This window comes from Hyla sarda, chromosome 3 (genome assembly GCF_029499605.1).
Source record: "Hyla sarda isolate aHylSar1 chromosome 3, aHylSar1.hap1, whole genome shotgun sequence".
In the NCBI taxonomy this organism is placed as follows: domain Eukaryota; kingdom Metazoa; phylum Chordata; class Amphibia; order Anura; family Hylidae; genus Hyla; species Hyla sarda.
This window is the reverse complement of record NC_079191.1, coordinates 180,919,579-180,933,770: the sequence shown is the minus strand read 5'-3', so window position 1 is coordinate 180,933,770 and position 14,192 is coordinate 180,919,579. Positions and strand designations below refer to the sequence as shown.

The following is a 14,192-nucleotide window of genomic DNA, read 5'->3' as shown; positions in this document are numbered from 1 at the left end:
GGCTGTCGTACGGAGTAACCTGTTTTCTGCCCTGACAGTCGGTGACTTAGGCGGGTCACTGCTGTGGCCACTATTGGGTAGAGAGGGCATGTGTTGAGACTAAGAAAAGGAAGCTCCGAGCAGCAGGATTGGTGGTGGTGGGGGGGGGGGGGGGGGGGGGGGATTATCGGGTCGGCAGTAGGTGACATGTTTGTTATTTAATGTTTTATTATCTCCCTGGTATAATAATAATCTGGGGGGAAATTGTCCAAGTTGTGACAAAGAGCTGTTGCTTTTTTAAAACAGTTTTTCATTTAAAATGTGTAAATTGAAGAACGCCGTGCAAATTGTGTAGATACACAGAAAATAAGCCAGACTAGTGATAGGGAACTTATTTGGATGGCAATAGCTGGCTGTAGCATCCCGGTCTATGGAATTCTAAATAATGGAGGAGGCAATAAAAAGAACCACCAGTTCTGATAAATCTTCCCCATGGTGTTTAGACTATTATATCTATTTTCTTAAAAAAATGGGGGTCTACGATGTAGATAAAAAGAAAGCATGATTTCTTATACAGTTCTCCATATTATGTAGTGTTGTCAGAAATGAATTGGGGTGGACTTACCAATGCTTTCATTTTTTGCTTTCAGCTGTGCCTTCTGCACCACAAAATGTGATTTCAAATGTGAATGAGACATCTGTTGTCCTAGAGTGGGGAGAACCTGCAAACTTAGGTGGCCGGGAAGATATATCCTATAATGTGATCTGTAAGAAGTGCTCAGAACGGATATGTTCTCGTTGTGATGATAACGTTCAGTTTTGGCCACGCCAGCTTGGAGTTACCCAGCGACTTGTCTCAGTCAGTCATCTCCAGGCTCACACAAAGTACAGTTTTGAAATACAGGCAGTTAATGGAGTGTCAAGCAAGAACCCCCACCCTCCAAATTATTATTCTGTGAATATAACAACCAACCAAGCTGGTAAGTATCGTAAATGTTTTGATGTGAAGCCGTGAACATGATAAAATAACAGGGTTATCACAACTAGTGATGAAATTATAGGGTGTGCACGAACATTACATAGAAAAAGTCAGGAAAGGGATTGAATAACTTGAAACTGACGGTACGCTTTCCTTCCAGCTCCTTCAGCTGTTCCTATTGTACAGTCTCATGGCAGTTCCGCAAATTCTCTCATGTTGTCCTGGGCTCCCCCAGAGAGTCCCAATGGCATCATTTTGGATTATGAGATAAGATATTATGCAAAGGTGAGTGACCATTCCTTCAACTCTTTTTATTTTCTCATCTTCTAGCTTTTTCTGTAAAATAATAAATGTGGTTAAAAAAAATATATGTTTTACTATTGTACATTTACCTATTACCATAGTATACCATGAAATCTTGTGTCCAAATTTGAGACCAGGGATCTTATTTGCAGTGTTGCTACAGATCTAATTTCTCTATCCTGTGTACACACATAAGCAACTTCATAGGCTGCTAGTTAAATGTAGATTGATGTTCTTGTTGTCCATTTATCTTGATGAAGTATTTTTTTTTTTGTGTTATCATCAGGGTCTTAGTGGTGCTGGAAACACAGTGACCAGTCAGCGCACAAGTGTGCGTTTGGAGGGCTTGATTTCAGACAGTACATATGTGGTACAAGTTCGTGCTCGTACAGTAGCTGGATATGGTGCATACAGCGATCCACGGGAGTTCCTGACAGTAGCTGTAGATGGTGCGTAAATACCTTCTCTTAAATCTATTCTTTTCGATCTCTTCTTTTCCTAAAGCACAAATGAATCCTCCCTAACCCTATTAACAAATCTTTTTGAGCCATAGATTTACCCCCACCTCACACCTTGTCTTGAGTTGTTTTTCTATGCCTCACTACTAAGTTCACTATAAGTTTATTACTATTTTATTCCCATTTCTTTCCTTTAACATCCACTATTACAATCTCACTTGTCAACATCTTCTCCATCCTGAAGATTTATATCCTAGCTGCCTGACACTGTGTTTACTATGCAGGTACGCCTTCATAGTAATCCAGACTAACTCACTGGGGGCATGTACATGTCAGTATGTTACATTTATGGCAACACTTAGGCTACTGCCAGTTGCAACAAGCCAAGGGAAAGTTATACTTGACAGGTTGCTCTGCAGGCTCCCCAGCATTATGCAAGTAGAGAAAAGACAATCTGAATATATATATATATATATATATATATATATATATATATACACACATACATACATACACACAAGTCATTCAATCTCAAATTGTACTGATTTTATACTGATCTGCCATAGTTCAGATTCTATTTACTTCTAGCCCCGAATCTGCTGGCCTTAACCATTTTCCACAGGAAGGTGCTCTCCTCCCTTTGGTGTTTCTCCTCTCCTTTACCAATCCTTTACCCTCACTCCAAGCGCCTCCTTTGTCCACAGATTCAGCACTGTCCTTGTGATTCGTCACTTCCTTGATATTCCTGTACCCATTGACCCCTCACTTCCCCTCCTCCTTGTTTCCTTCCATGTTTCCCCCACAGGGGATCGGAGCAGTCTACAGGAGAAGGTCCCGATGGTTGTTGGCTCTGTGACAGCTGGGCTCATTTTTATAATAGCAGTGGTCGTTATTGTAATAGTTTGTTTCAGGTGAGTTGTGTGCTGAGGTAGAAACTTGGTGGGGTCATAAGGTGTATAAAAAAATATAAATATAATTTATTTATTAAAGCCTTTGTAAATTGGGTGTGGCTGGACTTAAAGGAAACCTGTCACCATGTTGTAGAAATCATTCTGAATAGTTGCGTCATTTTATAGGTGTCATAGTTATCACCTCAGCCGGAAACAGGGATCCTAGTCATCTGGGTGGACCGTGGTGGCTTCTCCTTGCCCCATTGAACTTGCTTAGTAGAAAGGAAGAGATTTCTTGGCCTGTGTGACAGGGAGAAGCTGCTAAAGATGGCTCTCATAACTTGGAGCCCTGTTCCTGGCTGAAATTATGATAATTCCAAAGTTTTGGGAAGCAGGAAGCACTAGTGACAGGTTTCCTTTTAATTGGCAAGGTCTTGTTCACATGTTCATGTTTCTGGCCTGTGTGCCTCGCTTTTTTTAATTAAAGGGAATCTGTTATCAGCATCACCCGCACTAACCTATTGGTATAGATTTGTAGTGTAGGCCTGGCTTCTTTCCTTTGTTGTTCCAGTTTTCTTATTATGCAAATAGAGTGGCTGGGTGCACGTGGGGCGTTCCCAAGCCTCAAGTGCATCGTGACGTCTGGCCTGGGACTTTGGAGTAAAGTTCTGTCCTCTCCTGTGAAATCTCTCTTGTAAGCAGAGAGTTTCACATTGTCTCTTGTCAGTGACGATTGCATGTGCATAGCCGCGGCCACAAGCGATATGAAGTGAAATGTCTCTGCTAACGAGAGAGATTTCACAGAGAAGGAGGATTAGCACGGGGAGGAGGGTGTTTACTCTGAAAAACCAGGCCAGACGTCACTGTACACTCAGGGCTTGGGAATGCCCCACGTGCCCCAAGCCACCTAATTTGCATAAGAAGAAAAATGGGAATAACAGCGGAGAGAAGCCATGCATCAGCAAACTGTAAGTAAGATTGCCATCCGTGTCACCCACACTACAAGCCTATATCAATAGGTTAGTGCGGGTGATGCTGATGACATATTCCCTTTAAAGGAGAACTCCAGAATATAAAAATTGTCCTCCATACCCCGGGGCCTCTGCCGCGATCCTCTTCCTGGTTGCTGGTGGTCGGCGAGTCATACTGCGCTCAGTCAATCACCGGCCGCAGTGAAGTCCTGACTCGGCCAGCAATAGGCTGAGTGGCAGTGTGAGAACGCTTCAAGACACAAAATTCTTCACTACATAGTCACCTGCTGCCGGGGCCGAAAACGTCACACTGCCGCTTAGCCTATAGCCGGATGAGTCGGGACTTCACTGCGGCCGGTGATTGGCTGAGCGCAGTATGACTCGCCGACCACCGGCAACCAGGAAGAGGATCGCGGCGGAGACCGGAGCCGGTTACCGGAGGCCCCGGGGGAGCGAAGGAAGGTATATACATCTTTAGTTTTTGACTGCCGGCAGTATGGGGGCCAATTTTTATATTCTGGAGTTCTCCTTTAAGAGCTAATTATTCTATATTTTGCTATGAAATTCTGAACTACAGATGGGAACATAGACTATTATGTGTAAACAAGCTTATAACATTTGTTATTAGGGCAACTAAGTATAAAGAGTTTTGACTGACTATTTGTTATTTTTGTTTAGCAGAAAACAGAGGAATGACCCTGAATCTGAGTACACAGAGAAACTGCAGCAATACAGTGAGTATGGTTTAGAGTTGGCATAGATTACTGATGGTCTGTGATTTTCCCTTAGTGATGATCTTTTTCTTTGTATTGCCTGTGGTCATTCGGTTTTAGTATTCTCAGCTTGGATGGATGTCTCGTTGTCTTACAAGATGAATTGTCCCTGCCCTCTTATTAACCCGTGATTTTATATCATCTCTCTCCTGTTTGTGCCATTTATGAGGCTCAGTTATTGTGACTGGTTCTAGCATTTGATGACCTTTCTTCTGGTAGTTACAGCTGACTTGCTTGTTCTGGGTGGCTGCACATTATGTCTCTTCTCACTGTGCATTGCTTGGCGATTTGTAATTAATGTCCTGTGGTGTTCAGCACTAATTGGCACTTGTTAACACTATTTCTCGCCGGCCGTATTTCACCATGCTTGTTACAATCCTGAGGCTGTCCTTTAATTTGTGTCTATGGTAAACGTCCGCGTGTCCCTGTGCCCCTTTTTACGTTATTTATAAATGGGATGTTATTTTTTCTTTTGTACTGCGAGACACTATTTTGTAAAAAAATAAAATAACATAATACCCTGCATTTATCACTACTTACATCTCATAAGAACTGATTGTGTTTCTGGCACAACAAGCAGGAACTAAAGTGGTTGATCATTCTGGCCACCAATGGATACAGACTCAGATCCTGTGTAATAGGGACAATTTGCCATTTTTTGCACTGCATTTATTTTACATGCTTGGCATTGTATTCACATTTATCATACCGCAGAGGACTATCTGTCAGTTGTTGACCGCTTCAAGGAAATTTAGAACACTACCTGCAGTGTCCCTGAGTAGACATAAAGCCTCAAGTACATTTGAGGAAAAACATTCTTTGTTGTAATTTGTAGTAGCTTTTTATTGGGCTTATCTATCTGTTAGAATTAGTGGTCCATTAAACAGTGTTAACGTTTTGGTTGTTTCCAAGTGACAGCCCACCCCTCATTACATTAATTGGAAGTTGTCAATGGCTTGTGGCTCCCACAGTAATTTGGTCTTTGATAAATGACATTATTGACCTATTGTCCATACATACCTCCTCCCCTTGAATGGTTACACCCCTCCCTTCTCTCTGTGCCCACACCTCTTGTATTGTGTAAGGGATTTTCTCATTAAGGGTTGCAATTTCTGCTTCCTCCCTGCCTGCATTACTTATGGGTTACCAGTCATGTTGCTGGTTTTCCTATTATACTTGGTGTTCCACATGAAGCCCGATTAACTATACACGTGTTTGCAACTTGGGTAACACTGCATTCACACACACTGCACTACATGGATCTATTATACTCTTCCCATAACATAATACTAATTATTAGAACCCCATGTATCTAATAGGAGTAATAAAGTTACTGTACCCATTACTATTACAAGACTCTGGCCTAATACAACCAGTTCACACTTGGCAAGTTAAATGGTCGTGTATTATTGCCCTACCATTAGTTTAATTCTTTTAGCCCTGGTTTTAACATTCTTGTTTCCAAATTGAATGTAAGTTTGTACACGTTATATATAGGCCCAGATTTATGAAACTGTGAGAGAAAAAATTTAGATTTTCTCACAGAAACCAATCACAGCTCAGCTTATGAACTCTGGTAAAGTGAAAGCTGAGCTGTGATTGGTCGCTGTGGAAAAATCACTTCATTTTTTTTTCTCTCACACAGTTTGATGAATCTGGACCATAAATATGTTGAGATCTAGACAGGAAAACTGTGAATTTATCCATTAATAAAGTTCTCACAAACCTATTGGTAGTGAAGCCCACGGCCTCTATATTTGCCATTGATTTTGTCTGGCACATTTGTCTGATTTTCGTAGTTCATTATGTTACCTGTTTTTCCATGTACTTAATATAACCTATTGTTATTATTTATTTCTATTTCTAACCTATTATCTGTATTATTCACTACAGTATTTAGAACATAGTCCATACATATATTGCTCTTTATTGTTTAAAATCTGGATTAAAGGGGTACTCCGCAGCTCAAACGCTAGAGCTGGCGCTGGGAGCTCATGATGTCATAGCCCTGCCCCCTCAATGCAAGTCTATGGGAGGGGGCGTGACAGCCGTCACGCCCCCTCCCATAGAATTGCATTGAGGGGGCAGGGAGTGTTGTCATGAGGCGTGGGGCTATGACATCACGAGCTCCCAGTGCTGGCTCCAGCGGTCGGGACAATTTGCTCCAAACACTAAGCAACGCAGTACCCATTTAACTTGTCCTTAGAATAACTGGCCCTCAGGTTGTCTCCTTGTATGGGTGGTTTTGTAGATTTGGGTTGCTGCAGCGCACAGTTGATAAAGATACTTGATACTACTTGTTCTCACAGTGGTTCCTGGCATGAAGCTCTATATTGATCCATTCACTTATGAGGATCCTAATGAAGCTGTGCGAGACTTTGCTAAAGAAATTGACATTTCGTGTGTGAAGATTGAAGAAGTGATTGGCGCAGGTTTGTCTCATGAACACATTCATTTTATCTGTTAAAAGTCAGATGCTTCTTGTTTCTCACTTAATGATACAATTGGGGATTTATAGGTGTATAGTGCAGACATGGGTTTATCAGGAATGTATTTAGTGAAATGTGATCTGTTACAGTGCAGAAAAGAATGGGCAGATTGATTTCTTGTCTTCTGTGCTAGGTGAGTTCGGAGAGGTTTGCCGGGGAAGACTGAAGCAGGCAGGACGCCGAGAACAGCTGGTGGCAATCAAGACACTGAAAGCCGGCTATACGGAACAACAAAGACGTGACTTTTTGGGTGAAGCAAGTATTATGGGACAGTTCGATCATCCAAACATTATACGTTTGGAAGGAGTTGTAACCAGAAGTCGTCCAGTGATGATCCTAACAGAGTTTATGGAGAATGGGGCACTTGATTCTTTCCTGAGGGTAAGTTTGGGGTAATTCATGGGGATCAGATACTTGCTAGTCAGACTTGATAAAACACACTATTACTGCTGACACGTAGGCATTTTATTATGAGATGATGGACTTAAGAAGTATGTTTTCTTTATTTTGTGGGAAAAACTCTTAAGTTTGTGTTTGCATTAGTCATAGCATGTCTGAATTCAATAAGGTAAACTGTGGTTTTAATCTTCTCAGTGACATAGTCTGGAATTATTTAAAGAAACAATGATCTAAGTTAGTCTGTAGCCTTCAACTCTCCAATCTAATGTACATTTTCCTTTTTGCTTTTGCATTGTTCCTAAAGTAAAGATAGGAGGAGACAGGTAGATCAGCTCACCGGACAGGCGTCCTTTCCACAGCACGGCAGGCGTATGGCTACACCAAACAATGGAGATAAGAACAGATGGTCAGTGTGGAACATGCAAATAATCCTTTATTGAGTAAAATCGGAAACACAGGAACGGGAGAACATGACGCGTTTCAGGCGTGTACCGCCCTTAAGGGCGGTACACGCCTGAAACGCGTCATGTTCTCCCGTTCCTGTGTTTCCGATTTTACTCAATAAAGGTTTATCTGTATTTCCACGCTGGCCATCTGTTCTTAAAGTAAAGATAAAGAAGAAAACTAATGGTGTAAATAATAATTGCATGCTAATTTACCTACCACAGACACATAATGAGGTTCAGTCACCAAGTGAGACATGTGGAGGCAACGTTCACTAGGGAAGGCTCACTAGGTGGTTTGCCGTATGCACATCACACCTTCACATTCTCATTTGCTATGCCCTGAAATATGCGGTCAGATACCTGTCCTATTGTGTTCATCACATGTGCATCAAGAACATTAGATTTATTTTTTTTGCACTGCAGGACTACATACACTGATCTGATGGAGTTATTCTTTATGTATTAAAATAAAGTCCAATGTGTATCTGAATCAATGGCAGCCTCACTTATGCTATATGCGTTTCCTTTTACAAAGGAAAAAAACAAGGTGGGATACAGCACTTGATTTAGGAGACCAAATAATCCCTAGATCTAAGCTCATAATTCCGCCAAACAATACACTGTTAGTCACCATATGCATCACACATATTTGACTTTTGAATACTTGTTTTGCCATCAGTGTTCTCCAGCTTTGGTTCACTTCCTATGTAGACTGTAATCCATGCAGAATGTCTTCCAAGAACCATTTTTTAGCTATTTCTACTAAAGTATCTTTCAAATGATCCTGAATAAGTTAGGAATAAAAATACATGTTGCTGCAGCAGGTGGCAGTTCTCCATTTAGGATGCCTGTTTTTTTATTTTTTTTTATTTTTATTTGCCCTGAACATGAATGGAAACTATTGTTCTTTTAAGGAAAAAGAAAACCTCCCTCTCATTCACAGCTTTATCTTCTGCTGATACGTTTCTGAATAGTTATTTTGTGAATAGTATCAGCAGACCTTTTACCTATAAACCAAATTACTTTTAGGTTGGGCGTTGTATTTTTACTTAAATATTTTTATTCTTAAATTCCCTCCAGATGAACGATGGACAATTCACAGTAATCCAGCTTGTAGGAATACTACGGGGTATTGCATCAGGCATGAAGTATTTGTCGGAAATGAACTATGTTCATCGTGATCTTGCTGCTCGTAACATTTTGGTGAACAGCAACCTTGTCTGTAAGGTCTCTGACTTTGGTCTGTCAAGATTCCTGGAGAACAGCCGATCTGACCCCACTTATACCAGCTCTTTGGTAAGCCTTTTTATCCACTACACGCTGATGGCATAGTGATTTAAAATGCCATAAAAAATTGTTTAATTTGTGTTGATCACCCCATCCCGCCTAGCACCTTTAATAGAAGAGTCTCACAGCCCCATCCTTTTCTGTTTGTAAAATAGCAGCTCTACAGGAATTGCAACTTTGTTACATTTAAGTGATTAAGGATTTGCTAAAATTCGGAAACTGTGCACTAAAAGCACCCTTCTCATTCTTTTCTTTGTTTGGTTTGCGGGGGAGGTGGTCCGCCACTAATAAGACATTAATGACATCTAATCAAAATTCCATCAATGTTAATTGTGGGAATATCCCTTTAATAAAGATCACAATCATGGATAAAAAGACATAAGAATGCATGCACCCAGCGGCAGGTCAAACTTCTTTATTGAACAACAACAAAAACGTGGTCTCAAATGGCTGGAGGTGCTCAACCCCAAATGCGGTTTTGCATTTATACTGGGGGAGCAGATCCTGCCCTCGTAGTCCGTTGCTTGGGGCGATCCCCAGCATAAAACTGCATTTAATGGAGGATGCCTGCAGCGGACTACAAGTGCCACAATGGCATCCTACACCAGATAGACGGTGGGGATGTGTAACAATTAGAATAATACAATGCAAACTTCTTTATTGACTGTAATGTCCATTCATACTCTCTGCAGTGGTGGGGAGGTGCGGTCGGCAGAACGCCAACTAAGCAACAGAGGCGAGGCGGCACTCCTTTCGCGGTCTTGCCCACTTTCTCAAGATCCACAGCTTGGATCTTGAAGTCTAGTGAACCCTTTCTAGCCCCCATCAGAGCAATAGTGCCAGCCCTAACTTTCTCAGCTAAAGTACCTTTAATAAAGATTTTGACTCTTGTTGATCTGTTTGTGTGTGCATTTTACTGAATGACAAATGCTACGTAGAATTTAATGCCTTCTGCATCTTAAGACTCCTTACAGCATATTGATGTAATTTTAGGCATGGGACATTTTAAATCCTCTTGTCAAATGAGACCCTAGAAATGTCCCTTATCACAATTTGTCATCCTTCCCAATAAGCTTATGTGAGCTATACAAAGGGAAGTTTTTAAAATGTTTTATTATATCAGTCTCTTAAAACTATAATGGTTTTTAAAACAGATGCAAGATCTTGTAGGCTGCACGATCACAGCTATTATTGGTGAATGGAAAGAATTGCTATGAAAATATGGGTTACTACATGAATACATGGATTGCAGGATAAAATTTACTAGGAAATGGTAAAGGATCTTAACAAGTGTAGCTTGGGAAATAGACGAGACAGAGGGGATATGATGATGATGATGTTTAAAAGTAGTAAAACTACCACAAAAGGACATCGTTTTAAGAAAAGGGGTCAAAGGTTATAGGAATATCAGGAAGTATTACTTTACTAAGAGTAGTAGATGCATGGAATAGCCTTTCTATAGAAGTGGTCGCTGTAAATACAGTGAAGGAGTTAAAGCTTGCATGGGATAGGCATAAGGCTATCCTTCATATAAGATAGGGCCAGGGACTATTAGTATTTAGAATATTGGTCAGACTAGATGGACCAGATGGTTCTGATCTTCCAACACATTTTATGTTTCTATGGGTTAATAGAGACCCCAACTTTGTACAGCTTTAATATACTGACAAGTTGTGATTAAAGTATGCAAAATGTTGAGTGTTGAGTGTTCTGTATGTTTTATCTACTTAGGGAGGGAAAATACCTATTCGATGGACTGCTCCAGAAGCAATATCTTATCGAAAGTTTACATCTGCAAGTGATGTTTGGAGTTATGGCATTGTCATGTGGGAAGTGATGTCATATGGCGAACGACCATACTGGGATATGTCAAATCAAGATGTAAGTATTTTAAAGACGACAGCTCCTACCTGCAGCGCTTCCACACCTGAACACCTTTTTCTCCTTGAGTAGTGTATAAGTGGAAGACAAATTTAGTTGGGTTTTTTGGTGAATTAATGGTTATATTCCCTTTTTTTTTTTAGGTAATAAATGCTGTGGAACAGGATTATCGTCTGCCCCCGCCTATGGATTGTCCGTCTGCTCTACATCAGCTCATGCTTGATTGCTGGCTCCGTGATCGTAACTTGAGGCCTAAATTCTCACAGATAGTCAGTTCTTTGGACAAGTTAATACGCAATGCAGCCAGTCTGAAAGTGACCAGTCCCGCACAAGCAGGGTTAGTATTCATGCTGTATTCTATAATAGTAAAGTGGCACTTTTATTGCTTTTTATTTAAATCCTTGTTCACAATGCACATGGATCTGCTTTCTAGAACTTTTAATACACTCTCTCTCTCTCTCTCCTATCTATCTATCTATCTATCTATATATATATATATATATATATATATATATATATATATATATATAATGAATTTTATCTGTCATATTCTTACATCATTCTCTTTTTATCAGTGTGTCCCAACAGCTTCTAGACCGTACAGTCCCAGATTATACGACTTTTCCCACTGTGGGTGACTGGTTGGAGGCAATCAAGATGGGCCAGTATCAGGAAAACTTTATGAGTGCTGGATTTACCTCTTTCCATTTGGTGGCTCAGATGACAGCTGAGTAAGTAATAGAGCTGGGTATTTGAATTAATGGGTTTGAGCTCAGAAAATGTTCTATAGCTGGTGTTTTTGGCATTTCTGCTAATGCTATTTTTTCCTTTTAGGGATTTGCTCCGTATCGGGGTGACGTTAGCTGGTCATCAAAAGAAGCTTCTCAATAGTGTCCAAGACATGAGGCTGCAGATGAGCCAAACTCTTCCTGTCCAGGTGTGACATGACTACACCTTGAGACAAAGCTCTTCATATTGAAGAAATTATATGGACTTGATAGGGCTCTACGGGAGCTCAAGGGTGCACAAGAGAGAGATCATGGGTATTGGTGGGGTTTTGAGTGGAGTCACAGTTCCTTTTGCACAAAAGAACTCTCAGCCCTCTTCTTACAAATAATTTACGCGTCATTGTGATCTGCTGCTGTATGCTGGACAGATTGTGTTGTAGTTAATGCTTACAACATGAATAAATTTGTGTGAATGATGAATGAATGAATGTAACTAGATGTAGTACATGTTATATGTATGATTGTGAGCAGTCTAAGGGTAAGTAGAGGGACATATGAGAGTACAAGAAAGGCAATATATTTTAGTGTCTTCCACTTGCATCAAAACCTCTTGGACTATAATAAAGGTGCGGGGTTGCAGAGCTAGCTATTTGTTTTATTCTGTATGTATCTATGACAGATAATCCCAAGTCTCCCACTCTTTAGTTTTTATGCCTGCATGAAAAAAAGTATACGGTGCCTGTGTACATCTACAGAAGTGAGGTTGTACGTAGACCTTTCCGTGTGGGTTCCTGTAAGGATGGATATATTGGCCATTGAATTATTAATCTATTTTGTTTATTAACATGATACACTCCCTGGTACCAGTTTGTCTACCAAAAAAATCCCTGCCTGTGCCTCATAAAGGAAGTAGTACCGTGCAGCTCACTTCTATTTTATGTCATGTTATCCTGCTTATTAACCCCCCCCCCCCCACATTCTCCGGCATTTCCCATCGCCTTCACACCCACATGCCTCCCCATTCCTTCCATTTTTCCCTTATATTTTAGTTTCTGCTTACCGTTCCTTAACCTAGGGTATCCTTTTTGTTTTGTTTTTTGTTTTTTTTTTCTTTCCACCTCCTTCCTGCAACCATATTATGCTCTCTATTTTGTGAGTATACTTAAGTTTTCAATGATATGGGGATGTGTTCAGAATGGAAAATGTCATCATAACTTTACATTTTATAATTTTTTTAAGAAATACTTTTTTCAATTAAATTATTTAAGAAAATACATTGTGTGTTTCTGTTCCACTATCTATAAGAAATTGGCTACATTTGCCTTAGGAAAGACTTATGTAGAAGACAATTTGGTATGTGTTTTTTTTATAATTTATTTATTTTTAATTCTTTTATTAAAAGGGGTAGGCGGTAGTAAAATAAAGTTCCAAAAGAAAAATTTGCACCCTTCTCTGGGATCTATGTGCCTTGTACGTGTCTTCTTGGTTTTGAGAAAAAGTCTACAAAGATACATTTTCTTGTCTTTCTGCCAACCCTACAGTAGAAATCAGAATTATAAAGAATTGTCATTGTAGCTTTAGAAAGTATAATAAAGGTATTGTCCAGCTCATTTAGGTTTTTTTTTTTTGTGGCCAGGCCAGTACAACAAAAATACTTATGGAACAGTCTACCTCAGGAACTGGTCACAGCAGGAACAATTAATAGCTTTAAAACAAGGTTAGATACATTCCTGGAACAAAATAACATTAATGCTTATGCAGAATTATAAAACTACATCCCTTTCCCTTATCCCCTTACACCCTTCCCTTCAATGTCCTGGTTGGACTTGATGGACGTATGTCTTTTTTCAACCATACTAACTATGTAACTTGCCCAATCCCCCAACCATGGCTGTTCCCCACTGCCCACCACATTAGTCTTTATACATGGAAGTGGCTGTTCAGCCAGTCACTAGTTAAGAAAGTCACTGATGTGGCTGACTATTGGCTGATTAGGCAATTCCTTGTGGTGAATCAACTGGTGAGCAGCAGAGGCTGGGCACTGTCGACATACAGTGGCTAGGATCGGGATGATCAGTATGACTTCCATACTCCTCTGCATTATGTGGGACTAGATTGAGCAAGCATCCATTATGTGTGTAGAGGTTGCAATAATTTTTTGTACTCAACCAACTTTAACACAACAGCATCTGATTACTTGGAAGGAGTGACATCACTGAAACACTTCACTACTAATATTCTTAAGATGACTCCAAGTAAATTGATAGGCTGTGTAGTCATGAATATTGGATCTGCTTAGTAAATGTCTTTCTTCATAGTGCCCGGGACAGGTGCTTTGTAACGTAGACACATTCTCTGCTATCACTTTCTACTTATAACTAGAAGCCTTCCATGGCTCTGACAGATTTCACTGCTCACTGTGTGAGGTCAGAAAAGGTTGAGTTTAATGCATGCAGTACATTTATTCAAATCTGGATGACATTCAATGAATAAGGCAAGTGAAATCAGGCTTTTGCACTTTGGAAACATGCATCCATATACACTGTTATATTCAATTATTCTTGTCAGGAGAAGGTTTGAGACTTGCATGGTTGACATGTTTGTCTAGA

The 14,192-nt window shown here is 40.2% G+C and overlaps 1 protein-coding gene across 2 annotated transcripts in view; it reads left to right on the top strand.

Moving 5' to 3' along the window:
- Positions 1-12,905, top strand: part of EPHB3 (EPH receptor B3) — a 44,437-nt gene extending 31,532 nt beyond the window's left edge. The window contains exons 5-16 of one of the 2 annotated variants that reach the window (XM_056565673.1): positions 630-959; positions 1,119-1,243; positions 1,548-1,710; positions 2,525-2,630; positions 4,262-4,314; positions 6,663-6,785; positions 6,976-7,223; positions 8,768-8,983; positions 10,706-10,855; positions 10,999-11,192; positions 11,431-11,586; positions 11,690-12,905. In XM_056565673.1, coding sequence (XP_056421648.1) covers positions 630-959; positions 1,119-1,243; positions 1,548-1,710; positions 2,525-2,630; positions 4,262-4,314; positions 6,663-6,785; positions 6,976-7,223; positions 8,768-8,983; positions 10,706-10,855; positions 10,999-11,192; positions 11,431-11,586; positions 11,690-11,798 — 1,973 coding nt within the window. In that variant the 3' untranslated portion in view covers positions 11,799-12,905. Of the gene's footprint in view, positions 1-629; positions 960-1,118; positions 1,244-1,547; positions 1,711-2,524; positions 2,631-4,258; positions 4,315-6,662; positions 6,786-6,975; positions 7,224-8,767; positions 8,984-10,705; positions 10,856-10,998; positions 11,193-11,430; positions 11,587-11,689 lie in introns of both variants that reach the window. The other variant, XM_056565672.1, reaches the window with a different exon arrangement.
- Positions 12,906-14,192: the final 1,287 nt, after the last annotated feature.